General features: G+C 52.4%; 1 protein-coding gene across 9 annotated transcripts in view; it reads right to left on the bottom strand.

Moving 5' to 3' along the window:
* The window catches only part of CAMSAP1 (calmodulin regulated spectrin associated protein 1), a 55,995-nt gene that overhangs the window by 5,366 nt on the left and 23,774 nt on the right, over positions 1-26,855 (bottom strand). For 4 of the 9 annotated variants that reach the window (XM_082469323.1, XM_082469324.1, XM_082469326.1 and 1 more), the window contains 12 exons: positions 21,229-21,309; positions 20,262-20,294; positions 17,871-18,012; positions 9,060-9,199; positions 8,876-8,972; positions 7,230-7,386; positions 6,683-6,774; positions 6,059-6,143; positions 3,054-5,436; positions 2,018-2,154; positions 1,689-1,897; positions 1,308-1,410 (listed from right to left, as the gene is read on the bottom strand). In XM_082469323.1, the coding sequence (XP_082325449.1) occupies positions 1,308-1,410; positions 1,689-1,897; positions 2,018-2,154; positions 3,054-5,436; positions 6,059-6,143; positions 6,683-6,774; positions 7,230-7,386; positions 8,876-8,972; positions 9,060-9,199; positions 17,871-18,012; positions 20,262-20,294; positions 21,229-21,309 (3,659 nt within the window). The remainder of the gene's footprint in view (positions 1-1,307; positions 1,411-1,688; positions 1,898-2,017; positions 2,155-3,053; positions 5,437-6,058; positions 6,144-6,682; positions 6,775-7,229; positions 7,387-8,875; positions 8,973-9,059; positions 9,200-17,870; positions 18,013-20,261; positions 20,295-21,228; positions 21,310-26,855) is intronic. The other 5 variants (XM_082469325.1, XM_082469328.1, XM_082469329.1 and 2 more) reach the window with 3 other exon arrangements.

Here is a 26,855-nt window from a genome sequence, read left to right as displayed (position 1 = left end):
CGGCAGGAGGCTGGCAGCAACAGCGGGGAGCGCAGCCGGTCCGCTCCCCGGAGAACACGATGACAGACTCGGGGCAAGACACAAAGACACCACCCGCCTCGGGCACCAGAGTGACCTCATCAGGGAAGGTTCGCCCTCACGCTCAGCCCTAATGGCGTGGGAACCAGAGGACCCGGTTTGGGCCAGCTGCACCGCTGCCAGACAAGGGACGGGACCCCGGGGAGGAAGGATGGGCAGAGCGGGCCGAGTCCAAAACCCCGGCAGGTCTCAAACGACTCTCCGATCCCTGGCAGGCCTGAGCCGCGTCCCTGCAGGGCCGTCTCCGCTGAGCGGGACACAGACGCTCACGCGAGAGAGGCAGGTGCAGGCGAAGTCTGAATCCAATGCTGGTACCCGACCGCCCGGACAAAATTCCAACCAGAGCCCAGAATCCCTGGGAGGTGTCCTCCACAAAGCCCCGGCGACGAGAAGCCACCGGACGTGTGGAGAGGCAGGACAACACTCATGATAAAAGACAGGCGGGGACCCTGCCTACCAGGAGGCCAGCCCCACCCGTGCAGGTGGCTGCTGAGGCCCGTGGGCAGACGTTCAGTGCCATCGACAGGGTCCCCAGGCCTCCGCCCAAATTACTCCTTAATCACAAAGGGAAATCCTCCAGCACCCGTGGGAAAACAGCACCTTAACCCAAGGCAAAGTGACACACACAGCTGGCTGCACTGAGAAAGACACAGCCTCCTCTCTGGGGTGTCCCCGCCAAAAACGCACAGCCTGGACCTAATCCTGGGAAACCCACTGGGGGGCGGGCAACAAAATAACTGGCCCATACTCAGCAGAAGCGTCAAGGCCCAGGAGGACAAAGGAGGGTGAGGGCCTGTTCCGGACAGAAGGGACACAGTGACTCAGGGCGACCGTGGTCCCGCACGGGCCTGGGCTCTCAAGGACACTCTGACAATCGGCCACGGCGGGCATGGACTGGGGACCTAACGGCAGCGCTGGTTTGATGACTGTGGTGACACAAGACAACGTCCTTGTTCAGAGAACGTACGCCCCAAAGTGTTTAAGGATAAAGAGGATGTCACCAACTTACTCATAAGTGATTAAAAACGAAAACGCATACAGGGCTGGGAGGACAAGGGGACAGAGGACAAAAATGTCGAAACATTTCACTAATTGGTGAACCTCGGTGAAGGGCAATTAGCTCCTGTGACATTACTGCCATGGCTCGGGATGTCTGAAATTGCACCAAAATCACAGTGACAGAACCACTGCCCACATGGTGTCCCGCTGCACGGCACCCGGCCCCTTACCGCTGGGAAGGCGTGCCCCCCGAATGCACGCTCTCGGGCTCTGTGGTCGTTGCGGAGGCCAAGGACAGGCTGGAGCCCGACTGGGCCCGGCTCAGGTCATCCGCTGCCAGAGACAAGACAAGACGAGCGTTCATGACACGCGTGTTTGGCCCGCCAGCCATCTATGCAGCAGGAGAAAGAGCCGGGGGCCTGACGCCAGCGGGACGCGGGCCCCAGGCTGGGACCCTCCCCGTGTCCACGGCTCTCACCACCTGAGGACCCAGCGCTCGGTCTCAACCTTCCCTTCTGTGAAACGGGAGGGGCCCTCCAGCCCAGCCTCGCGGCTCCGGGAGAACTGGAGTGAGTCAGGGCCGCGAGGGGGGCCCCGCGCCGCCTGCTCACGTGGGGGGGTGCTCTTGGGTCCCGAATTGCTGCTGGGCTCCTCCCGATGCACGGACTTGGGCCGCGGCTTCCGGGGCCTGGACTTGGGTTTCCCCAGGCCCTGCTCCTCCAGGATCTGCTGCTGCTTCCGCCGCAGGTACTCCTGCTTGATGAGCTCCCGCCGCGCCTTCTCCTCCTCCTTGCGGATCCGGTCTTCCTCCGCTTTACGCCTGCGGAAAGGAGCGGCCAGGACGTCCTGGTCACGCCAGCGCCGCGCCATGGGAGGGGACGACAGACACGGCGGCCAGGCCGACTGCGCGCGGTGCCTGCCGGGCCCCCAGGCCACCTACCGTGCCTCGTCTCTCCTGAGCTCGACCTCCACCTCCAGCTGCCGCCGCCGCACGCGGGCCTCCTCGGCTTTGCGCTGCTGCTTCAGAAGGAAGGCTGCCCGCTTCCTGGCGAGCTCGTCGTCCGCCTTCTGTTCGTCCTGCAGGGCAGACGCCACCTACAGCGCGGCCGGGCACGACCCCCGCGGGTCCCCAGCACTGCCGCCCCCGGCCCTCAATGCACCCCAAGAACGTGAAACGTTTCCTACTCCTCGTAACTGATGGGTGAGCGAGCGTCTCTCTACAGACGCTAAAATACAAACGGGAGTCAAACCGCGCCCTTAGAGAAGCATTTAGCCTGCTGGCACTGAATTCCATTCGCCTTAAAAACTGCGCTTGTATCTCCACAACAGGAGCCAAAACCCAGATGGGTCATTTGTCCGTTTCCAATTTAAGAGCACAAACGTCAGGCAAGGGCCCTGCACGTCTCCTGAGAAGTCGGCCCTCACAGCTCCGGGGTGTGTCAGCCGCCTCCTAAGCGCCAGGACAAAGGGAGCCGCGATCAAGACAGAAGGGATCTCACAACTCACTGCTCTCTCCTCAAGGAAACGCTGCAAGAAGGGCGCTGATAGAAACAAACACGTTTCCTGAAGTTTCTACACCCGCCCGCACTCTAACAGGGGGAAGCACACCTCGGCCAAAAGGCCAAGTGCAGCCCGTGGCCTGTTCTGCAGAGCCTGCGAGCTACGAGTGTTTCTTCATTCTTAAACGGTTGGAAAACCATCAAAAGAAAAACATTTCGTGACACACGAGGACGAGTGAGAACTCCCGTTTCAGGGCCCAAGGTCAAGCTCTGCTGGTGCCCAGCCAGGCTCCTGCAAGCAGGTGCTCCCGGCTGCTTAGGGCGAGGTGGGTCCTTGCGGAGACCACATAGCCCCGAAGCCGCACGCGCCTCTCCCCAGCCTCCACAGAAGAGGTTAGGTTCTCTGTGACACCCTCGCGACTAGGCCAGAGTGGCGTGCCCGCCCACCACATGACACAGATGCCACCAGCGCTTTACCTTGAAGAAGAAGCCGACCCCCGGCTTCTGGTCGCCCTCGCTGGCGAGGTCCGCGGAGCTGTGGCGGCCTTCCGTCCCCCCATCATCATCGGGGGCCTTCAGGTCGGAGAGGTCCACCTCGATGAGGCTAGCCTTGCTCCTCGGGGGCCCATCCAGGGGCGCGTCCCCGTTTCCTGGCCCGCTGAGGGCACCGAGCCCCGCCCCCCTCACGCCGTCTTCCAGAACCTCCCTGAAGCTCATCTGTTCCGAGGTGACACTGGCATCCCTGGAGGAGGGCAAGACAAATGTCCGCTGGTTGCTCTCATCGTGGAGCCTGTAACCGGCGAAGCAGCACTCCTCGTGGGGGTCACTCCCAGGGTCGGCGACCCCGTCCCAGCCCGGGTCAGAGGGCGTCCGGGCGGAGATGGACCGTAAGCGAGGGGCGGCCTCGACACCAGGTGTGAGGGCCTTGCTTCGGGAGGAGCCCTGCGGCCGCTCTTTCGGCACCTTCAGCTCAGTCGGTCTTCCCGAACGGGAATTCCGACCCGGACCGAGACGGGGGGGCTTGCGGTGGCCGGCCAGTGCGGTCGGAGAGAGCGGCTCAACAAAGTGGACGGCCCCCTTGACCTTGGGGTCCTGGGAGTTGCTCCTGGGGCCCGGCGTGGGCACCGCGGGGGACGTGAGCAGCAGCTGCTCCTGCTGCTGGGAGATCCTGAGGATGGCCTGCTGCAGCGTGCTGATGGTCTCGTTCAGCTTCTCGATGGACAGGTCGCACTCGCCCACGTCCACACCCACGTCCACGCCCTCGACGGCCTCCAGGAGCACCGCCGACAGCGCCTTGCTCCGCTCCAGCTCGGGGAGGGCGGCGGGGTCCTTCCATTGATGCTGCTGGACCAGAGCCAGGTCCTCTCCGTCCACGTCGGGAGGCCCCAGGAGGTCTCCCCTCCCCTCCTCCTTGCCAAGGAAGTCTCCCACGCGGGACACGCCACCGTCGAAGTCGTCCCCGTTGTGCTGGGAATGCTCTCCCGCCGAGGCCCCCGCTCTCAGCGGCCGGGGGGCGGCGTCGGCCCGGCCCCTCCTGACCACGTGCAGAAAGGCCGCCTTGCCCAGCTTCAGGCGCTGCCGCGCCGAGAGCGCCTCCACCTTCTTCTTCTGCGCCTCGATGGCCCGGCGCTTCTCCTCCAGCTGCATGTGCAGCTGCACCAGCTCAGAAGCCAGCAGGCTGGCCTGGTCGCCGCCCTGCCAGCTCGGGCTCTGCTCGCCCCTCTGCTTCCACGTGGTCAGCGGGGCCGGGCAGCTCTCCGAGGTGTCAGGAGTGGTCTTCTGGGAGCTGCTCGTGCTCGACTTGGTCTCACAGCTGTTGAGCCTGTGAAGCTTCCTCTCGGCAAAGCTGGTCATCTTCACGCTCCCGCTGGCCACGGAGACGCTGCTGAGCTGGCTGAGACACGGGCTGGAGCGGCCACTGGCGGCGTCCTTGTCCTCGTGCTCCTTCACTTCCAGGTCCGCCTGCAGCTTCGCCGACTCCTCCTCCCCCCCGTACCCGGCCCCCGCCGCGGGGCGCTCCTCACCGGCGAAGTCCTGCTCGGCTCCTTCCAGGTCCGCGACGTCGGAGTCAGAGTCCTGCCTCAGGATGGCCCAGGCCTCCGGGCCAAGGGTGCTGGGGCTCTGCGCACAGCTCGTGGACAGCCTGCCCTCCCCGTCCTCGTCAGCTCTGCCCGCGTGAAGGAAGAAGCCGTCGGCTGGCTGTCCCTGAGATGGCAGACTGAAAGCGCCGCCGGCCGGGGGCCCGCCACGGGCGTCCCCCGCTGCCTGCAGCCCCGCCTCAGTGGGCGTGGGGTCGAAGCCCGTGGGAAGCTCTGAACAGGAGATCGGGGTGAAAGTCCTATTTAAGTCTCGACTGACGTGACTGCCGGGCGCCTTCTTCCGCCCAGGAGGCTGGTGGCCCTCGCCGGACCTCCTGGACGTGAAGCCCCTCGGCCGCCCCTCTCCGCACTCATCCTCCTTGGTGACCGCCTGCTTCTCCTTGGCTGGCCTGAGCACGGCCGGCATCAGTGGCTCCAGGAAGAAACTGTCGGGCTGACTTTCTAAGGCGTCTGCCAGCCTCTGGGGAGACCTGGCACTTGCCATCAGGCCGGGGTCAGCACCCTGGTGAGCCACATCCGTCCTAACGATGGCCAGGAGCTCCTCATCCTCGTCCTCAATATCGACATTGTTCAGGAGGCTTTTTCCATCGGTCCTGAGGGCTGCGGGCTGGGGCTGGTTCTGCGGGGTCAGATGAATGACACTGGACGCCAAGCTGTCCTTGCTGATGGAGCGGGCCAGGCTGACACTGTCGCCAGAGCCTGGGTCCACGTCGCAGCTCACAGCGTGATGGAGAGCAAAGGGCGCTGGCTGAGACACAGGCCTGCAACATGGGGAAAGAAGCCATTGCACACGCCACGTCCCCACGAGAGGCTACACAAGCTCGTGAGTGACAAGAACGTGCGTTACGAAGAGAGAATCCAAATCTTACACACGGGAGACTTAAAGAAACCCTCTCCTGGGCAAAAGAAAACCAGAGAGCCTTTCAGTTCAGCAATTCTCAGACACCCTGGCCCAGCTCCCCTTAAAGATGCTGAGGACCCCAAAGAGTTTTTATTTATTCATCAATATTTATCACTTCAGAAATTCAAGCTAAGATGTTTTCAAAATGATTAAAACTTCCAGTGAGAAATCTATCACATGAGCAGTGGCCATATTTTCTCAAACAGACAAGTGCAGAGTGTAAAGAGTGGTATCATTCACATTTTTGCAGACCTGACATCTGGTTGGATTCTTGCGTCTGATCTGATTCAACCTGCTGTGATCCCACACTTCGCGAGGCCCTCAGAATGGGAAAAGCAGTGACATCCCAGCGTTGTTACGGACATAATTCTGCCTCCAAGGGGCACCGTGGGCCCCAGGGGTCCCTGCACCAGATCTGGGGCACTGCTCTGAGACTAACGAACACTTCAAGGAGAAATGTATTTGACGCGCGGACACGTCACCTGTTTTTTTTTTCTGTCCATGCTATTGATGCTCCTCGGGGCTGACCGTCAACTCGGGTTAAGGAATTAGATCGGTGTCGCTGGTCTGCAGTTTGGAGAAAACAGTTTATGTTCAGCATTAAGTAAATGATTTTATATCATTTGAAATTCTTTCACTATAATAACCATTTCTCAAGGAAATGCACCATGACTCAGTACACCAAAACTGCTAAGGAAAGCAAATAATCACAATACAATTTTTAACAGTTTCGGTAAGAGGCAGTGCGTAATTCAACAGTGATCACGGTCATGAAAATAATCAGTGTTAATTACACGTCGATATCAATTAAATGATGTCAACGCCCACTGAGATAATGAGTGGATGTCAATGTATATAAGCTCTTGCCGCAAGACAACGGTAATTTTCTGTGTGCTCCGTGTGATTCATTACGTCTCAGGAATATTTTCACTGTAAAGATAAATTCTAAGGTACACCAATAGAAAGCAGAACAAATTCTGCCACAGTCTTCTCAACTAACATTACTACATCATGATGAGTCCGTTTATTTTGAGAGCCACGATGTTAATGAACCCCAGTGAGAGGGATGAGAAACCGCAGGCCAAGGGGAGACGGCGCTTTCTTACCAGGGAGGTCCTCTCCCTGCACTGTCTTTTGCTGTTTCTGTCTCAGTGGCAACAACGGAGGCGATGGGCTAAAGGCAGAGGGCCCTTTCCCCCTAAACAGAGAAAGGATGGGAGAGAAAAATCACTACCTCACCAATCTTCAAGTTCAAAAACAAATGTGTAAGAAGCTACGGAGACCATCATGAATTCACACCAACCTGGAAGAAGTTCACAGATTCCTTGGGAAAATTAATTATTATAAAAATGAACCAAAAATGTGCCAAGAACTTCAAACTTGGGATAAACATCCAAACTGCAGCTAGGGGACATACTGACCTCTGGTTATGGCCTGTAATACAACAGGTTTCAACTTTTCACAGTAAATTCAAGTTCTCATTCAGGCTACCCTGCTCGCCTCCAGGGGAGCAGGGGCCAGAGGGGGCCCTCTCACTACCTACTCCGCACAGGCTTGCCATCACCCGAGAAAAGGTCATTCCCACGGGAACTAAAAACCAGCAAGAAAAGGGAGGCAGGATGGCGGCCCTGTCCCGAGAGCAGACAGACTTACAGGAGCTCAGGCTCTTCGAGGTGCAGGTGGTGCAGCTGGGTGGGGGGCTGCGAATCGGCTGGGCTCGCCGCCGCGGGGCTGCCCAGGAAGCTGCGCTTGGTGGCGTTGGAGATGGGAACAGGAGGCCGAGTGCTTCTGGGGTGCGATACTGATTTAGCTGCAGAAACAATTTTATAGAAATATATTATTTACAGTTACAACATTAGCAAGAAGACTCTAAAAAAAAATCCGTTTTTATAAGCACTACAAACCCAACTTTTACCTGAAACCAGAACTTCTCCAAAAAAATAAAATGGTTTCAAGGTCAACAAGTGTATTCTGCAGAGAATACGATAAATATTATACCGACGTGAGTACTAAGATCAAAAGAGCCGACACAGAGGAAGAGCGAGCACTGGGACTGCAGTCCGGGCGACTAACAAGCGGCCTCGTCGCCGGGGCCCTGCGGGGGGGGGCCGCCACGCCGCCTGCCGGCCAAACCCTCAAGGAGGCGGCTGCTCAGCCGCAGAGACCCGGTCCTCTGAGCCCAGCATGTGACTGACCACCTCAGTGGCCACTTCGGCTCAGACCCCCGTGGGGTCACTGGAGGAGATCAGGCCCAGCCCGAAGCTCCAGTCTGAACAGGAACCCCATCTCTGAGGCTGCTCCCCAGAACGCTGGCCCAAGACGGTGCCAGGGACAGTGCCGGCAGCAGGAGCCGGACTCCGGAGCTGGACCGCGCACCGCCCGGGGGAGCTGCCGCGGTCCTCAGGGGCAGGGGCGCACGCCTTGGCCACCGCCCCGAGCCCTGGCCCTGTCTGGGCGTCTGCTCTGCCGGCACGGCGGGGGTGTCTCTGTGTGTCACTTCTGGTTTAATCCCTGATGAGGCTGAGCACCTTTTCATAACGTTATTAGGCACCCGGAGTCCTGCTTTCACGAAGCACCTGTTCAAGTCTTTTGCTTTTTTTTTTATTGGTTTGTCTTTTTCATCTTTGGATATGTTCTGGACACTGTATCTGCTGTAGGTATACGACAAGGATCTTCTACCCCTGGTAGCTACTTGATTTCCTTTTTTTTTTTTTTTTTTTACTCTTTTCATCATCTTTTAATGAAAAAAAGGTCTACATTTTAATGTGGCCAATTATCAATCTTTTCCTCTGTGGCTAAAATTTTTATATTCTTTGTAAGAAATCACAAGGACATGAAAACATTCTCCCATATCATCTTCTTAAAGTTTTGTAGACTCTCAAGGCTGGCAGATCATTTTACTCTGTGGTAAAACAGATTTTTTTCTGCCTTGTTTTAGGGGCAAAAAAGTCAGAGCTGCGGAGGGTGAGGACTGGCATCACACACCAGAGCACTTCCTGCCAGAAGTTCGTCAGAATCACCTGGAACCTTCTCTCCAACGTCTCCTGCTCGCCCTTGGATTCTGACGCCGCGGGGCCAGGACGAACCCCGAGCTCACCGTCTGGAGGAGCTCTGTGCGCGACCACCACGGCGCACCAGACAGGGGCCCAGACTGTGACAGCGCCCTGTCCTCCCAAAAGAAACCACTTAAACACCACTGTCGTACAAAAACCAGGAACCAGCTTAGTACACCTTCTGAGTGCTGGGCCACGACTCCCTGAGAGGAAACAGCTGCCACTTATGGAAAGTTTGTCACTCACCATCTTTCAGCTCCTGAACATCCCTGGGCTGAACAAAGTCTGGTTTGACATTCTCAAACCACCAGAAGAGCTCGGCAATAAAAACCATAACGTTTGGCTAAAAGGAAAACAAGAAATCAAGGACACAGTGAGGAGCTTATTCACACAGCGTTTTAAAAATGTGTTTTTAATAATTCATTATTACCTTCAACACTAAGGGAGCATACAGCATATCTTCTAGAGTGAGATAAAAGCACTTGTTAAGATATTCATTTGAGAATTCTCTCAGAAGCCGAATATTATACAGACTGTCCGCCATCGACGTTACCTCTTTCAAGCATATATCTAATAGATAAAAAGAAAACTACAATTTATTAGAAAGATATTCTGCTTCATAAGTGTGTGTGTGCACATATATTTGTGTGTGTGTGTGTACATATACATGCAATTTTCAACTGAAAAACAATTTAAATAAAGGTAGAGGTGATATTTAAAAAGGTAATAACATTAACAGATTTAAACATCACAACAAGTATTATAAATAATGTTATAGAAAGAAAACACTCAAGAAAAAGACAGGAGAAATCGCCAGGACCTGAATTTAATTGTTAACATCTAAAAAGTATACAATCATTACCTGAACTTTTAAGACTGGGCCTCCAATAGGAACAGTAACAATCACCTTCCAGTTTATAAAGGACCTGGCGGCATAAGGCCACTTAACGTTTAACTAAGTTCCTTTCCCCCGTCCTTCGAGTGAGGTTATCTCCGTGGTTGGGGGAGGGGAGCATACAACAGGAAACGTCAGGCTTATCCACAGAGAAGCACAGGAACTGCTGATCACACAACTCAGGCGCTGTGCAGAGCCCAAGTCCTCCTCTGCTGCCTGTCTGCACCTGTAGCAGGACAACTGTCCATTTTACGCTGCTCTGCAGGATGCCAGCCCCTCACCCAGAAAATTCCAGCGCAGACACCCACACTGGGTACCGAGCAGGCTCCGTGGGGGGAGGTGGGCCCGCCCTCAGACAGGAACCTCTAGAACACCTAGGTACCACTCAAGACTGAATCGGAGGTAGCTATACTGACGACTTAACTTTGCCTCTAAATAAATAAACAGGATTGAGAAACATAACTTATTTTAAAATAACTTTACTCCTAAGAAGAAATCATTTTTCATGATTTAGAAATCTCATGCACACATGGGATTCACAGCATCCGGGATCTACGTATGAATTCTGTCCTATGCGGCGATGCCCTAGCACTACGAATTCTCAAGAGAAAACTTCTATAAGCTGAGTAACTGTGCACATTTATATTGCTAAGAAATGTTTCTTTTTTACAATTCAGATTATGAAATATCACAAACGGAAAGAACAGGCTCCCATGTACTTTCTACCCAGATGGCACGGATATCAACATCCTGCCTTCTCTGATGCAGATCTCATTTTCTTCCAGTAACAAAGCATCACCGTGCAGAAGCCCGCCTCCCCACAAGGCAACCAGCCTCCTCAAGCCCCGTGACCTGTCTCGTGCGGGTCTTTACCACATGTGGTCTCTGCCCATAAATCATATGAACAGTGCACTGCTGACCTGGCTGTCTTCAATTTACATTCATGACAACAAACTGCCGATCATGTTGCAGCCTGTTATTTTCCCCAAACTCGGAATTACGTTTCCAAATAGTTCTACACTGCCGTGGGCAGATTTCAGTCACTCATTTTAACAGCTATTTAGGATTCCACAATTTTCACTATTACGTAAAATGCCAGAAAAACCAAACTTGCATGCTCTTTGCACCGGCACCCTCCCGGAAGGGGCCGCAAGCTGCGCTGTCCACACCTGACCATCGCCTGGCCACGTCCCACCCCACCCGTACCATCGGGCCTCTCACCTGTGCCACCCCGCTGGGCCTGCTCTGCCTTCCTGCAATGGTGCACCCGCCACTGCTGTGGGCTCGCCCCGACCTCCTCTTCTGTGAAAAAGCTGTTCTTGTTTTGCCTCTGGGTTGTTCATCTTTTTCCTACTGATTTGTAGGAATTCTTTTTGTATTATGGTTACAAAACAACTGTGTGACAATCCTTTGTCAATTTATATTTGTTGCAAATACTTTTTCATGGGTACAGCTTTTATCACTTAATTTTATCTATGATGTTCCTCTGTCACCACAGTGAATTTTAATATGGTTAAATACAGGACTCTTTTCTATTACTTGGCTATTTTGTAATTTAAATAATCCATCCCAACACCAATGTCATAAAAATATTTTCCTTTATTTTCTTTTCAAAGGTTTTAAATTCTGCTTTTCCGGTTTATGTCTGTCATCCAAGGAAGAGTGTTTGGCTCATGTGGGGTGCAGTCTCACTGCACTTCCCCCCCACAGATGGCGCTTTGCCCCACATTCTGCGCTGGCCAGTCCCCCTTGCCCTACAAGCTGTGGGCCACCCCAGGCACTGGGGTCCCACAGAGAGTCACCGTTCGGACCTCTCTGCATGGCTCCCCTGCATTTAGCGGATGTAAAGTTAAACAAAACTTGGTCTTTGCAGAGCAAGTACCCAATGCTCCTCTTCTTCAAAATCACAACTTGTCTGAAATCCGGGACAAAAGCCAGAGAACCGTGAATGCCACGGATCACAATCCGCTGAGTAAAGTAAGAATCCGCGAGGCCATCGTGATACAAATCACCGCGCGGATAAATCACGAGAGAGGAGAGGACAGCAGCCCCCTGCACAGGAGTGCTGACCCACCAGAGAACAAGAAGCAGAGCTACAAACTCCCGACAGATGACAACGCTGGGGTGAAAGCGCGACGAGAGACCGAAGCCACTCCCCAATCACTAGTCGGTCATAAAGCAAAGAGCAGTGACCTCAGAGTGGAGGAAGCCAGCGCACGCCACCTGAACCCAGGGACCATCCCTGCGGCATCATTCCTGCTGGAAACCCAGGCCCTGAAGGCCACCAGGAGGGAACGCCGGGCAAAGCCAGACAAGGGACAGTCAACCAACTAAGCGACCTGCATGCCTGGAAAACGTCAAGGGCAAGAAGGGCTGAGAAAGGTTGGGACTCAGCTCCAAGTACAGGGAAGCAGAGATGTGACCCTCAACAGGGCGGTGGTGCTGGGCCACGGCCTGGACTGCACAGAAGAAAACAACACCAGGGACCTCCCTGGTGGCGCAGTGGTTAGGACTCCACGCTCCCAATGCCGGGGCCCAGGTTCAATCCCTGCTCAGGGAGCTAGATCCCACATGCATGCCGCAACTAAGAATTCACAGGCCACAACTAAGGAGCCCGCCTGCCGCAACTAAGAGCCGGCACAACCAAATAAAAATAAATAAATGATGATAAATAAATATAAAAAACAAAAAAGAAAGAAAGAAGACCACACCAAGCCCCACACCAAGTCTTCACACGGACCCAAACGTGTGACATGAGACGTGTGAAGGCCGCCACCCTGGGACAAGATCCACAGCGTGGACCCCATCAAGCTCACGGGTTCCGCTTCAGTGTTCAGAGACCTGGCCCAGCCCCGCGCAGTCTGGAAAACACTTATAAAGAGCTGTCTGCACACACAATGGTTTTGTTCATCCTGGTCACGGAGGTTTACTAGACGGGCCAGCGAGGTGCTCTCCAGCTCACCGCTGCCCTCACCGCCCAGCATATCAGGCCAATTCTCAAACAGGCTGGGAGCACCTCACCGGCACAGCTGCGTCCTGGCTCAATCCAACCGCGAGAGGCCTTGTCTCCGGCTCTGGGGCTCCTACGTTCAGGAGAAAGGCAGTGCCACAGACCGCGCATCCCCCCCCCCCCCCGTTGTCGGTGCACACAGGGCTCCTTGGGTGCAGACAGTTCTCTAAAATCAACGCGCTGCTGCCCAAGGCCAGCGAAGGGCCCGTCAACTGGAAGGATCTGTGGCCGTGACCCCAGGGGAGGTCCTCTGAGCAGTTTTCTAGAAGTTGCTATCCAAGTATCCGTCAGTGACAAAGTCAAATTGAAAACATAATTTCCTTGGTAATTCTTTTTTTTGTTAATGCTTATTTTATCTATTTATTTGGTTGTGATGGGTCTTAGTTGCAGCAGATGAGCTCCTTACTTGCGGCATGTGTGTTCCTTAGTTGCGGCTGACGGGCTCCTTAGTTGCGGCTCATCAGCTCTTTAGTTGTGGCATGCGAACTCTTGGTTGCGCTATGCATGTGGGATCTAGTTCCCTGACCAGGGATCGCATCCGGGCCCCCTGCATTGGCAGCGTGGAGTCTTAACCACTGTGCCACCAGGGAAGTCCCCTCCCTGGTAATTCTTAAGCACCCTGCACAAGGGAACACAGTGTCCACGGAGCAGCCATGAGCCAGGCTGCCAGGAGCGGCCAGAAATGTCAAAGCTCACCTGCGACCTCGGCCTGGAGTACGCCGCCCATGGCTCCAAGTTCCTGGCAGGGACATGAGGTCAAACACTCTGGACTCTCCTCCTCTTTGTTACTACTTTTATGGGTAAAGCAGGGAGACCAGCACTCTTTGGGTAGGGCCAGCTGCTACTAGTTTTCACCTGGTAAGTTAAACTTCAGGTTTGAAGGTGTCGGGTGTCTTCATTTGGAAAGGCCCCCTTCGCCCAGCCTGCATTCCCATCTCAGTCAGGGTACACTGACCCGCGATCTTTCACGGAGCCCCCAGGAAGCCTGAGGACGTTGTGCAAGTTCTCAGAAATTAGGGGTCAATTTCCTGACTGTAGTCGAGGTGACAATCGCTATGGAACAGTCCTTGGTGGGAACCTCCAGCGACAGGCAGAGGCTGGGGAGTGTGACTGGGGCCTGTCTGTGCAGTCACTGGGTATTTCCAGGAATAAGCTGTGTAAGCTGAACAGGAAGAAGGAGATAGGTGGATTTCTTTTTTAAGAGGAAATGCTTTTCTCCTAGGTGCATCCTGAGTTGAGGTTTCTGAGCCAGCACAGACTGCCATGCTGGATTTTGGTTTTTTTGGATTGAAATCACTTGGGGATTTTTTTTTTTACAAGACTGGTGAATTTTGCTTTTTTAAAAAATACTTATTCAAGTGTGTGTATATTTTTTTTATTCTTTTTTTTAACAGACAATCTTTATTAGGTGTGCACCTCCATCTTAGATCCTGTTGGAGACGCTGTTTTGCTGTTAGGTGGGTTAAAGGGTTAACCCTGCGTGAGTTTGGTAATAAAAGGTTGTTGAAGTTTAAAAAAAAAAAAAAAAGAATGTATTTGTTCTCCAGTTATTCCCAACTAGCTCAGGGAGAAAGAGCACAAATGTGACAAGATGTAATGGCTGGAAAGTCTGGGGACAAGTACGCACCAATTCCTGCACCTTCTCTGTAAAAGTAAACTCACATCGAAATAAAGTCTCCAGGACTTCCCTGGTGGTACAGTGGTTAAGAATCCACCTGTCAATGCAAGGGACACCGGTTCGAGCCCTGGTCTGGGAAGATCCCACATGCTGCGGAGCCACTAAGCCCGCGAGCCACAACTACTGAACCCCGCGCGCCTAGAGCCCGTGCTCCGCAACAAGAGAAGCTACCGCAATGAGAAGCCCGCGCACCGCAACGAAGAGTAGACCCCGCTCGCCGCGACTAGAGAAAGCCCACGTGCAGCAACAAAGACCCAACGCAGCCAAAAATAAATAAAAATAAAGTATCCAAATCATCCACTTTGTCCCTTTGGCCTCCAGTCTTCCACATGAATGCTTACATCCCCTTGTCAATTTCTGTAGAAAGCACTCGCAACAACTGCATGAACAATCAGGGGAAACCACAATTTTTATACTGCTTCTTGGCATCTAAGAATATAGTTTAAGTCCCACCCTACAGCAGAGTTCACGATTTTTCCCACGGTCTCACATCTTTTGGTTGAGTTTATTCCCCAGCACTACAGACAGGTCTTCTGTGGGTCCCAACACTCACCAGGAGCTGGCACCGCGCGCAGGGCAGGTGGACAGAGCCACCCTGCCGGGGCTGGGGCTACGTACGGCACACCCTCCCGTCCCCCTGACTGCAACAGTCCGGGGTCGAGAACCTCTGTGGGGTCAGAGCACGTCAGCGGCAGGCCAAGGGCGTCCATCACAAACGGGCAGTGGCTTCTAACAGATCTTGGTCTGTGCCTCCTCAGATGACTGCACAGAACACGCTCAGGCATTCAATTCTTGTTTTCTAGGACTTTACACAGGATTTTCAACCCATGTTAAGAAGGAAAGAAAGCCTATGCCCTGCCTCCCATGCTCTGCTCCTGGTGCCGGAATAACCCCGACAAAGACGACCTGCACGCCCGTTCCGGAGCCCTCCCGGGACCCTCGGCTCGGCCACCTCTGCACCCCTCTACTCCGCTCCTTCACCAGGCGGCTTGTCCAGAGCCCAGGCGGGCCGTCCTCTTCAGGACGGAACCTGCAATTCAGCCTGCCTCCTCCATGTGCTGGGCTGATTTCTGACCAGAGGAGAAACACTACTCTCTATTTTTCTTCCTTCAGCTTTTTTGGGTTTATTTCTATGTTCTTTTCGAATGTGCTGAGATCAACCTGGTCCATTAATTCTTAAATTCCTTACTGTCCAGACTAGGCACTGAGGCGACGTTTCCCTTCACCTGTCACTCTTGAGCTGCGTCCTCTGAGTTCTGGCATGTACGTCATTCATTCATTTAATTCAACAAATACCTGACCAAACGCCAATTTGTCCCAGACGCTATTTTAGACGGTTGCGATGGATCAGTGAACAAACAGATAAAAACGCCTGCCCTTATAGAGCTCCCACTAGAAAATTCCACTATGATTTCTACTTTGATCCATGAACTATTTTGAAGTATCTTCTCTGGTTTCTAAGCATTATCGATTTTAAAGGTTTGGAGAAAAGACGCTGCACGTTTGTTACTGACTTCTCGTTTTACTGTGTTGTGAGGAACTATCAATTCTCTGCAATCTGTCGAGGTTTCTTCCGTGGCCTGAATCAAGCCCATTTTTGTAAAGGCCTCCAGGCTTCCTCATTTTAAAAGAGCACGACCCCTACGAGCTGGTGCACTGGGCCCAGCCTGCGTCCGCGTGTTCACGTCCCCTCCGGCCTCACTCTGCTCTCACCTGCTTCCTCAGCCTGGTCCCGCAAGTTAAGTCATGAGTCTGGCTCTGGTCCCTCCACCCTGTGGTTCTGTCGTTTTTAAAGCCCCGTTTTGACGTTCTGCTATTAGGCGCAATGAGCTTTGACACTCACATCCTGCCGTGGGTTTTCCCTTCTCGGTAGCAGAGGCTCTCTGTCCCTCGTGGCTGTTTTTGTCTCGAGACCCCGGAGGACAGGTTAGAGACAGGCTGAACAAAGCCCGAGCCGGGACTGCCCACCCACACACGCAGCGGGCGGAGGGCCGAGGGGAGGGAGCCCCGCGCGCTCGAGCGCCCCGGACGCTGGCATTTTCAACACCCTGCGCTCGCATCCAGGCGCTCTTGCTCAGCCAGGTCTGTCCGCGGCGCCTGCCAGCCTGGCGGTGGCAGGGCCCTTCTCTGCGGGTCTGGCAGGTCTGGCGGCGGCTGGATCCTTCCCCGCGGCCCTGGCGGCAGCGGGGTCCTTCCCTGCGGGTCTGGCGGCCCTGGCGGCGGCGGGGCCCTTCCCTGCGGGTCTGGCGGCCCTGGCGGCGGCGGAGCCCTTCTCTGCGGGTCTGGAGGCCCTGGCGGCGGCGGGCCCCTTCTCTGCGGGTCTGGCGGCCCTGGTGGCGGCGGGCCCCTTCTCTGCGGGTTTGGCGGGCCTGGCGGCGGCGGGGTCCTTCCCTGCAGGTCTGGCGGCCCTGGCGGCCCTGGCGGCGGCGGGCCCCTTCTCTGCGGGTCTGGTGGCCCTGAGGCGGCAGGGCCCTTCTCTGCGGGTTTGGCAGCCCTGGAGGCGTTGGGCCCCTTTCTCTGCAGGTCTGGCGGCCCTGGCGGCGGCAGGGCCCTTCTCTGCGGGTCTGGCAGCCCTGGTGGCGGCGGGCCCCTTCTCTGCGGGTCTGGCGGCCCTGGTGGCGGCGAGTCCCTTCTCTGCGGGTCTGGCGGGCCTGGCGGCGGCCGCGCTCCCACACAGCAACACTCTGCTCTGACTCCCGACGAACGAGTCCTGGACCGAACAAACTCGCCTGGGATGCAGCCTGGCAGCTCACTTCCTCAGCAACGACCTCCGCCTCCGGCCCGAGACGGGCCTCCTGGGTCTTCCCTGGCCGCGGGGGAGCCTCCCCAGTCCTTCCCAGGGCCCCGGTTACAGGTCTCAGCAGCACACGGCCCAGGCCGCCCGGGGACAGAGGCCTGACGGGCCCGGGGCCACCACGCACCAATTTGGGGGTTTTCAATCACAGATGGAGACCCCCTCCTGGAACCTGAGCCCCCCTCTTTCAAGGTCAGCCGTGTGCTTCAGAAACTACAAAACCCAGCACTTCCGCATTCGGATCAGAAGCACGACCGACGCCAGCTCAGCGCCGGCAGTGAGTCTGACAGACGCTCCACGTGCGGCCAGCGGTCGGGGCATCCGTGGGCCTCACACCGCCCTCCCCCAGAAAGAAGCGGACTCAGCAAAACCTACACCAGGGTTCCTGTCCACACGGCCCTGGAGGGGGGCCCGGCGCCACGCTGCTCTCGGCATCTCCCACACCTCTCCCCGCGGCCAGGCGTGAGCACCTCAGAGACACACGACACGGTGGTACCGCCAACACCAAGCCCACGTGGGTCACTCACGGTTTGGCAACAGATGGGTCTGCACTCATTTTCCTAAACCACATTCTAGATGTTTCAATCAACTGGAGTAGGGCTGACGAGCTGTCAACCGTTCTGAGACTGAAGTACAGTCACCAGTATTTAACACGTTGCCCAAATATTTCAAAGTCCCATTTCTCCACCAGAGAAAACGCAGGCTAAAGACAAACACATCATCGTCAGAGCTGTCCGTCTCTGCGCTGCCCCAGTCGGCACTAAGGACTCAGGGTGACTCTCCGGTGTTTTCATTGTCTGGATCAGAGCATCCTAACAGCCTCCTGCGCCTCAGGTCCGTTCCAGAGGCACGTGCTCCACTCACCGTCCAGCTTCATCTGCTCCGGGCAGTAGTAGTGGACCACGGCCAAGAGAGCAGCCCCGTGGCTGCCGTCCCGCATCAGGTCCTCCAGCAGCGGGAAGTAGGGCGGCTGCCTCGCTGACAGGTGCTCTCGGCGGTAGCGCACCTGCGGCGGAGAAAAGGGAAAGGGTCACTACGCACGAGGTGCCGTCACTGCCGCCTATGTCACAGGCAGGCCGCCAAATCTAGAGTTAACAGAAGTCCTGCAGGACGATGTTTAGAACAGCGGCAATCACATGGGAAAGCCCCAAATGTCTGGACTGCCTACTCTGCCTGGAACGTATGTCAAGATCCAGGGAACTGGGCTTCGTGGCCACACTGGGTGACAGCAATTAGCTGCTAATGATGCCGGGCCGTCTCACTCTAAAGGGCCGGGCACACCCATGGGAAGGAAGCAGGACACACGTCTACACTGCCAGAGGCCGCGCACCACCAGCGGATGAGAAACAAGTTAAACGGTGAACGCCCTACGCTGGCAAGACCCACGTTACTGTTACTTTTCTCAGGATTAGCAGCATTAACCTTGGCCATTATGAAAAACACAAAGCAGCATTAACATAGAGTGTGCGAAATTCCCCAAACCAGGTTAGACGAAGTGTCGTCTAATCCGTCAACCAGGCCCTCCGTAAGTGCACGGAAGCGCCAGGAACCTGAGTGCTAGAAAAAATAAGCATTTTTCAAGGTTTCTGTGCTTCTGCCTTTACAGGAAACCATGTGCATGGTGATCTGAGCCTCCCCGCCCCGGGCACTGCCCCTGTAACTGGGCCTCGCTCACGAGCACAGACACACAGGCCGCCAGGCCACCACGTCCTGTGGCACAGGTGAGCCTGGCATTTCCTGTAGCCGCACTTTCTCCAGGGGAGGAGAACACAGTGCCAGCTCGAGGGAGAAAACCTGCCACCCGTGCCGCCCGCTACGGATCTCCGCGAGCCGTGCAGGAGAGCCAACCCGAAGGAAGGCGCCGCAGCAAGAACGCAGCGTGTGCACAGCGCAGGGCGGTCAGCACTGGCATTTGCACAGAACACGCCCCACCCGTGCGTGCGCAACTCACGCCACTAACACTGGTCTCAACGTGGGCTTTAACTTGTTTCTCGGGCCGCCGCGCCCAGGGGCCAGCCTTGGGGCTCCCGCATGCAGAGCCCGAGGCACACGCCGGGCCAGGTCTCCACACACACAGACAGCACGCGGGCCGAGCACGGCATGCAGGGAAGCAGATGGTTTCGCGGCTGAGGATAGATGGTGTGCGTCTGCATCAGGGAAAGCGCTGAAGCCCGGGGTCGGGGGAGCCGGTGCCGCCCCTCGAGGGGGCCCTGCTCCAAACCCCCAGCAGCCTGCTCGCACTCAGCCCGCTCCCGACGAGCCAGACGTGCGCTCAGGCAGCCGTGGCGACCAACGGCTAGGAGGAAACCTACAGGCGCTCTGCTCTGCTCTCGGCCACGTTTTCCCGTTTTTATGCAAGTCTCATCTGAAACCCACTTCCTGGAGGACACCTGCATTTCTGACTGTGTCCTCACTACACCTCGTAACTGCTTTTAATAGTTCTCTCTCTGGCCTTCAGTTTTCGAGAAGTTAAGAGATACGTAAATATGCATAAAAATGCTTACCCCCTCTTTGTTATTAATATATTTCAAAGAGAAGCAAAATTATCCATCAGCTACAAAGCAGACTGTATCACTGCTCACGCGGATCGCACTGACAGTTTATATCCGCGGTATCTCCTTTATGATGGAATTCTAAGGATCATTTAATCCAAATAATTAAACTAAAGGATCAGGCAAATAAAGGAGTCTTCAAAAAGATTTGTTCTCCAAAACTTCATTTTAAAATGCACCACTTGGAGCGCCAGGTACTTTTCCGTGGGAAACAGTGTAACAAACCGGTTCTGCTTCCAGAACAGGTCACCAGGTGAAGCACAGCTAGCGCTGCAGACCAAATCACCATGCACCGTAACACCAGGAAGGACAAATCCAAAGGGAAACTCGACAAATTGGATGATTTGTCATTCCTGCTGGTACCTATTAGAAAGGAGAATACAGCCTGTCACTGACCTTGGAGTTCATCATATAAAAAAGTGAACTATGTGTACAAAGAAGAAATTGTCTGCAAGTCTACCTAAGGAACTGGGCAAAACCACAGTCTGGGTGTTGGCTACAAAATGCACCTTAGGGCTCCAGAGGGCCTTGTTACGGTCTACTGTGCCCAGAACCGGGCCATCACTGCCCCGCAGGAAATGCAACAACACCACCAAGGAGGACATTCAGACAAACAGTCACGAGCAATCTGTAATGGAAGCAAGTGGTTGCGGCGGGATGGCCCACTGGACGGCAGCTGGGCGCACACGCGGAGCTCACTTACAGGCACTAACTTCCAGTACCACTTGGAGGGAGACTGCTCGGGAAGCAAGGGAAGGAAGGCAGGAGAGGAGGTCAGCAGGGCAGGTCCACGTGTGGACAGACGAGACACACACTTGCACACCACGTTCACACGAGAGGCGGGACGTCCTCTGAGAGGTAAGATCTGTCCAGCGCACGGGACCCTCTGCACTAGCAGATGACCACGGGGGAAGCTCACAGGCACCTCTACGACACTGGCCTCTGCGGGAGCAAAGACTACTCTGGAAACTCCGCACGGGCCAGGCACCAAAAAGGACAGGTGCCAACCGCCATTCGGGGAGGGGCTCAGCGAGCCGTCCATACCCACCTGAGGAAGGGGGGCCCAGAGAAGCGTGGCCGGGGTGGGGTGCCCACGGACAGCATCCCTGGGATCCAGGGTAAGAGAGGGGAGCAAGGGGACGGTCGCTCACCCCGCAGCCCAGGGGCCCGCAGCCCAGGCCGGGCCGCGTCGTACACGCGTTTGAGGAACATGGATTCAGTCACACACATGCTTGGCCAAAAAATACTAATAATAATAATCAGGTCACACAGGACGTTAGTGGGTCATTTCACTGGTAACGTGACATTTACCGCCTGAATCCCACACTGGACTCAGCCCGTGAGGGCTCCAAGGGGACCTCTGGCTGCAGGCAACCCCCCCACCCCCCATGCTGGCTTCAACCCGGGTGACCCTACGTCCCTTCCTCTGGAGCTTCCGACACCTCCCACCTCTCCCCCACCCTCCCAAGTTCAACACTAGGCTGCCCCTGCCTGGGAGAAAGGGCAGTGGGCCACCACGCCCTCGCCACCAGGGCCGGGACCCAGGGCACTCGCTCCCTGCTTGGTGAGTAAGAACAAAGAACAACCACGGAGCACACACAGACACAGTTCTTTAAAACGGGAGCAACGTTAACTTGGTGCGTTCCAGAGAAGTGAAATTTACCCTTTACCTTTTGATGAGCTGGACTTTCCAATAACTGCTGTTTTAACTTAACTTCTTTCTCTGTTATCTCTCTCATTTTAAGATTTACCTAAAGTAGAAGAAATTAAATGCATTAAAAAGGCAACTGAAATTGATTTCCAACAGTGGTGTGTACATCTTTCCAGAACCCACCTTACTTGTTTGAACTCAGGCTCTTAGATGCAGGTAACATTTAGACCCATTACACACATGCAGAAATACATGGATTCCCTGTGACCTGTGATTCGACACGGAGAGCAAGGAAGGCCCTCACGCCCCACGGCGCCCGCGTGATGCTTTCCGCCTCACGAGAGGATCGACAGCCTCAGCGCTGAGTGTCCCCCGTGCACGGGCAGCCCAAGTTCGCTGCCACCATCAGCAAATGCTGCTGATAACATGGTCTGGCTGAAACCCCCCGAAGCCTAACAGGTGCTCGCACATTCCCTGACCACCAAAATAGCGCTAAGAACTGTCATGAGACACTCGTAAGCAATTAATACAACTGCTCAGAAATAAAAGTATCCTCTTCTGGAATTATTAACTCAAAGATAAAATCAAAATTGCAATTATAAAGTAATACCGTAGAGAAAAACACTCATCAATGCTAACAGGGACATGGTCAAAGCTATAATCAGATGAAATGCCACAGAACTGAATGTCTTCTCATTAAACAAGAATACAGATAAGTGAACTCATGCACATCAAATCAAGAACGTAGAAGAATTGTTTTTTAAAAGAGAAAAACAAAAGAAAAATCAACGTAGATAAGTTTTAAAATAAACGAATTAGGGCTTCCCTGGTGGCACAGTGGTTAAGAATCCGCCTGCCAATGCATGGGAGACAGGTTCGAGCCCTGGTCCGGGAAGATCCCACATGCCGCAGAGCAACTAAGCCCATGAACCACAACTACTGAGCCCGTGTGCCACAACTACTGAGCCTGCAAGCCACAACTTACTGAAGCCCACGTGCCTAGAGTCCGTACTCGCAACAAGAGAAGTCACCGCAATGAGAAGCCCGCGCACTGCAAAGAAGAGTAGTTCCCACTCGCCACAAATAGAGAAAGCCTGTGTGCAGCAACAAAGACCCAACGCAGCCAAAAAATAAATAGATAAAATAAAGTAAACGAATTAGAATAGATGGATGGATGGATGGATAAGTGATAAAGCAAGTATTGTAAAAAAAAGTTCACTGTAAAATCTAGGTGGTGGATACAGGGTGTTCTCTGTATAATTCTGCCAACTTTTCTGCATGTTTAAAATTTTTCACAATAAAATATTGGAAATTAAAAATTTTAGAAAATTTGTTTCTGCTGTAAACCTTCCTAACATGGAAGGGATTTTCTGATTGGATTGGTGGTGATATTAATGAATGTAATTTTTGATACTATATCATGAAATGTGACAACACTGGGAAGAGCCACACAACTCAGCAAAACAATTTCCCCAGGGACAAGGCATGACCTTACAAAATCGTGAGTAACAGGACCAGGAAAATATAAGAAAGATTTTAATACAACAGAGTACAAAAAGTTCACTGGGGGCTTCCCTGGTGGCGCAGTGGTTAAGAATCCGCCTGCCAATGCAGGGGACACGGGTTCGAGCCCTGGTCCAGGAAGAGCCCACATGCCGCGGAGCAACTAAGCCCGTGAGCCACAACTACTGAGCCCACGTGCCACAACTACTGAAGCCTGCGTGCCTAGAGCCCGTGCTGCGCAACAAGAGAAGCCACCGCGATGAGCAGCCCGTGGACTGCAAGGAAGAGTAGACCCCGCTCGCCACAACTAGAGAAAGCCCGCGTGCAGCAACAAAGACCCAACGCAGCCAAAAAAAAAAAAGAAAAGAAAAGTTCACTGGGCTAGTATCTAGGTTATATAAAAGAATCCTTGCAACAATAAAAAGAGAAATAATCCAATTTTAAAATGGGCAAAGGATGTGAATAGACATTTCTCCAAAAAAGATCTACAAATAGCCAATAAACACATGAAAAAAGGTTTCCCATCATTACTATCAGGGAAATGTGAATCTAAACCACAATGAGATACCATCTCACACCCTCCAGAATGACTAGAATCAAAAAACCAGAAAATGAGTGTTAGCAAGGACGTGGAAAACCGGAAACCTCTGGTGTTGCCGGGGGAATATAAACGGTGCAGCAGCCGTGGAGACAGTCTGCCAGCTCTTCACAGAGTTAAACACAGAGTTCCTGTACGACCCAGCAATTCCACCGCTAGATATAAACCCAAGAGAAGTGAAAACAAACACAGCCACACAAACACTTGTACTTGAATGTTCATAGCAGGAGTCACGATAGCCAAAAAGTGGAAAACACACATGCCCACCAGCTGAGGAATGGCTAAACAAAACTCAGCATATCTATACGACTGAGCATTACTCAACCATGAAAGGAATGTGGTACTGATAAGTGCTACAACACGCATGAGACGTGAAAATATGCTACATGAATAAAGTCAGAGACAACAGGCCACGTACTGTAGATTTCACTTAAATGCAATGTTCAGAACGGGCAAATCCAGAGAGACAGAAAGCAGAGGAGTGGCCGCCAGGGGCTGACAGGGAAGGACCGCTGATGGCACCAGCGTCTCTTTCTGGGTATGATAAAAATGTGTGCAACTGGTGGTGACAGCTGCACAACCTGGTGAATATCTTAAAAACCACTGAACCATACACTTTAAAATAGTGAATTTTACAGCATGTGAATTATATCTCAACTTTTTTAAAAAGTTAATTGGTAAACAGTTTCAAATTCCACATTTCAGTTAACCTTCAAGAAACTACCACTTTGGGGCTTCCCTGGTGGTGCAGCGGTTGAGAATCTGCCTGCCAATGCAGGGGACACGGGTTCGAGCCCTGGTCTGGGAAGATCCCACATGCCGCGGAGCAACTAGGCCCGTGTACCACAACTACTGAGCCTGCACGTCTGGAGCCTGTGCTCCGCAACAAGAGAGGCCGCGATAGTGAGACGCCCGCGCACCACGATGAAGAGTGGCCCCCGCTTGCCGCAACTAGAGAAAGCCCTCGCACAGAAACAAAGACCCAACACAGCCATAAAAATAAAAAAAAAAAATTTCAGCAATGTTCAAAAAAAAAAAAAAAAAAGAAACTACCACTAGTCAAGTTTTGGTATAGAATCAAAAAGAGATGTGCATAATTATCTGAAAAGATTATGAAAGCACTGTCCCCTCTTCAACTACGTATACACATGAAACCAGACTTTCTTCCTTTACATCAATAAAAACAACATATTGTAGCAGATGAAATGCAAAGGCAGGTAAGAATCCAGCTGTCTTCTGGTTAGCCAGACATTAAAGAAACTTAGAAAACTGTAAAATATCACCACTTGTTTCATTTTTGACAATACAGTTATTTTTCATTAAAAACACATCGCTTACATTAACATGGAATGAGCTGTTACTTTTAAGTGAATTAATATTTTTAAATTTTCCTGTTTTTAATTTCTAATACAGTAAATATTGATAAGATTTTTAAAAAATTCTTTGAGGGCCACGGTACTTAAGAGTATAAAGGGGTTCTGAGACCAAAAGGTTTGAGAACTCTTTATCTATACAAGGGAATGAAGAGCAATAAAAATGGAAAATATGTGGATAAATATTGCTAACCATTTTTAATTACTTTAAAAGATAACTGGCTGTTGAAGGTGAAAGTAACTTATCTGGGGCTGTAATAAAATGAATGACAACGGTGGCACAAAGGCCAAAAGGGGAAAAGACATTTCTGATCCTATTTGTGAAATGGTATCACTTTATTTGAAGGCAGACTATGAAAACCTGAAGATGAAATTTGTAAACCCTAAAGCAGCCCCCCCAAAATATATTGGAGATAAAATGTAGTAGTAAAAATGCCCAATCCAAAATAAGCCAGAAAAGAAGGAAGACAAAGAAAAGATATAGAAGGCAGACAAGATGTAAAACCCAGACGTCTCCATAATCACATGAAATGCAATTAAATTAAACACTCCAATGATAAGGCCCACGTTGCCTATAGGGTACCCATAAGAAACTCACTTTAAACAGAAAGACAACGAGGAGTTAAAAATAAGAGGAAGGGAAGGGATAAGTCGTGCACACACTAGTCATGCCAAGGCCGGAGGCAAGGTTTGTCACCTGTGATAAAGAGACATCTCCTGACCACAAAAGGACAGAAAAATCCTAAACGTGTATCCATGTAACAACAGACTAAAAATACACAAAGCAAAAACTGACACAACCAAAAGGTAAAATAGACAAAATTACTGCTGGAGATTTCAACTCTCCTCTCTGGGTAAGTGACTGATGGGGCCTAAGACTCCAGCGATGCAAGCACACCCAAGCCACCCTGACCTGACACTTACGAAGTACTCCACTGACAACAGCAGAACACACAGGCTCTTTTCAAGTGCGCACGGGAACACTCTGCAAGACCATGCAGTGGACCACAAAACAAGTCTCGATAAATCCAGAAGGACGGAAATGAAACCACAAAGACTATGCTCTCTGACCACAACAGAATTAGAAACCAAAACACTAAGATACCTAGAACCACCCCACCTCCACACATATGAAAACTAAACTACAAACTTCTAGATAATCCATTGATAAAACGAGAATTCGCAACTAAAACAAAATATTTTAAAGGGAATGAAGAAAACCACAACATATAAAAATGTGTACAATGCAGCTAAAGCACTACTTAAAGAGGAATTATCAACTTTAAATGTTTATATTAAAACGTAGAAAGGTGTAAAAGAACTAATCTTCTACTATAACAAACTAGAAAAGAGAGAAAAATAAATTCAAAATAAACAGAAAAATAATAAAAGCAAGAGGAGGAATTATATAGAAAACTGGAGAAATCAATAAAAACCAAAAGCAGGTTTTTTAGAAGATTAATAAAGTTGATAAACCAAACCAACAAAGGGAAGAAAAAAAGACAGAAATTACAGAGCAGGAAACAAGAGGGGACATCACTACAGATCATAATACACTAAAAGGATGATAAAGAAATATGACTATGCCAATAAAGTCAAAAATTTAAATAAAATTCACAAATTCCTTAAAAGTCACAAAATTAAATAGAAATCCTAAATACCTTATATGTACACTAAAGACATTGAATTCATAATTAAAACCTTCCAAGAAAACTCCAGGCCCAGATGGCTTCACCAGTGACTCCATCAAAGATTTAAGGACAAAACAATACTAGTAATACTAATAATACAAAAAGAGTTTCACAAAATGAAGGAGGGAATACTTCCCAACTCTTTTTTTGACACCCGCGTTATCCTGACACCAAAACAATAAAAACACATTACAAGAATATATACCTTGGGGGCTTCCCTGGTGGCGCAGTGGTTGAGAGTCTGCCTGCCAATGCAGAGGACACGGGTTCGAGCCCTGGTCTGGGAAGATCCCACATGCCGCAGAGCAGCTAGGCCCGTGAGCCACAATTACTGAGCCTGTGCGTCTGGAGCCTGTGCTCCGCAATGGGAGAGGCCACAACAGTGAGAGGCCCGCGCACAGCGATGAAGAGTGGCCCCCACTTGCTGCAACAAGAGAGAGCCCTCGCACAGAAACGAAGACCCAACACAGCCATAAATAAA

Source organism: Balaenoptera physalus, assembly GCF_965194825.1.
Source record: "Balaenoptera physalus genome assembly, chromosome: 7".
Classification (NCBI taxonomy): domain Eukaryota; kingdom Metazoa; phylum Chordata; class Mammalia; order Artiodactyla; family Balaenopteridae; genus Balaenoptera; species Balaenoptera physalus.
The sequence above is the reverse complement of the archived record's forward strand: the minus strand, read 5'-3'. Positions and strand labels throughout refer to the sequence as shown.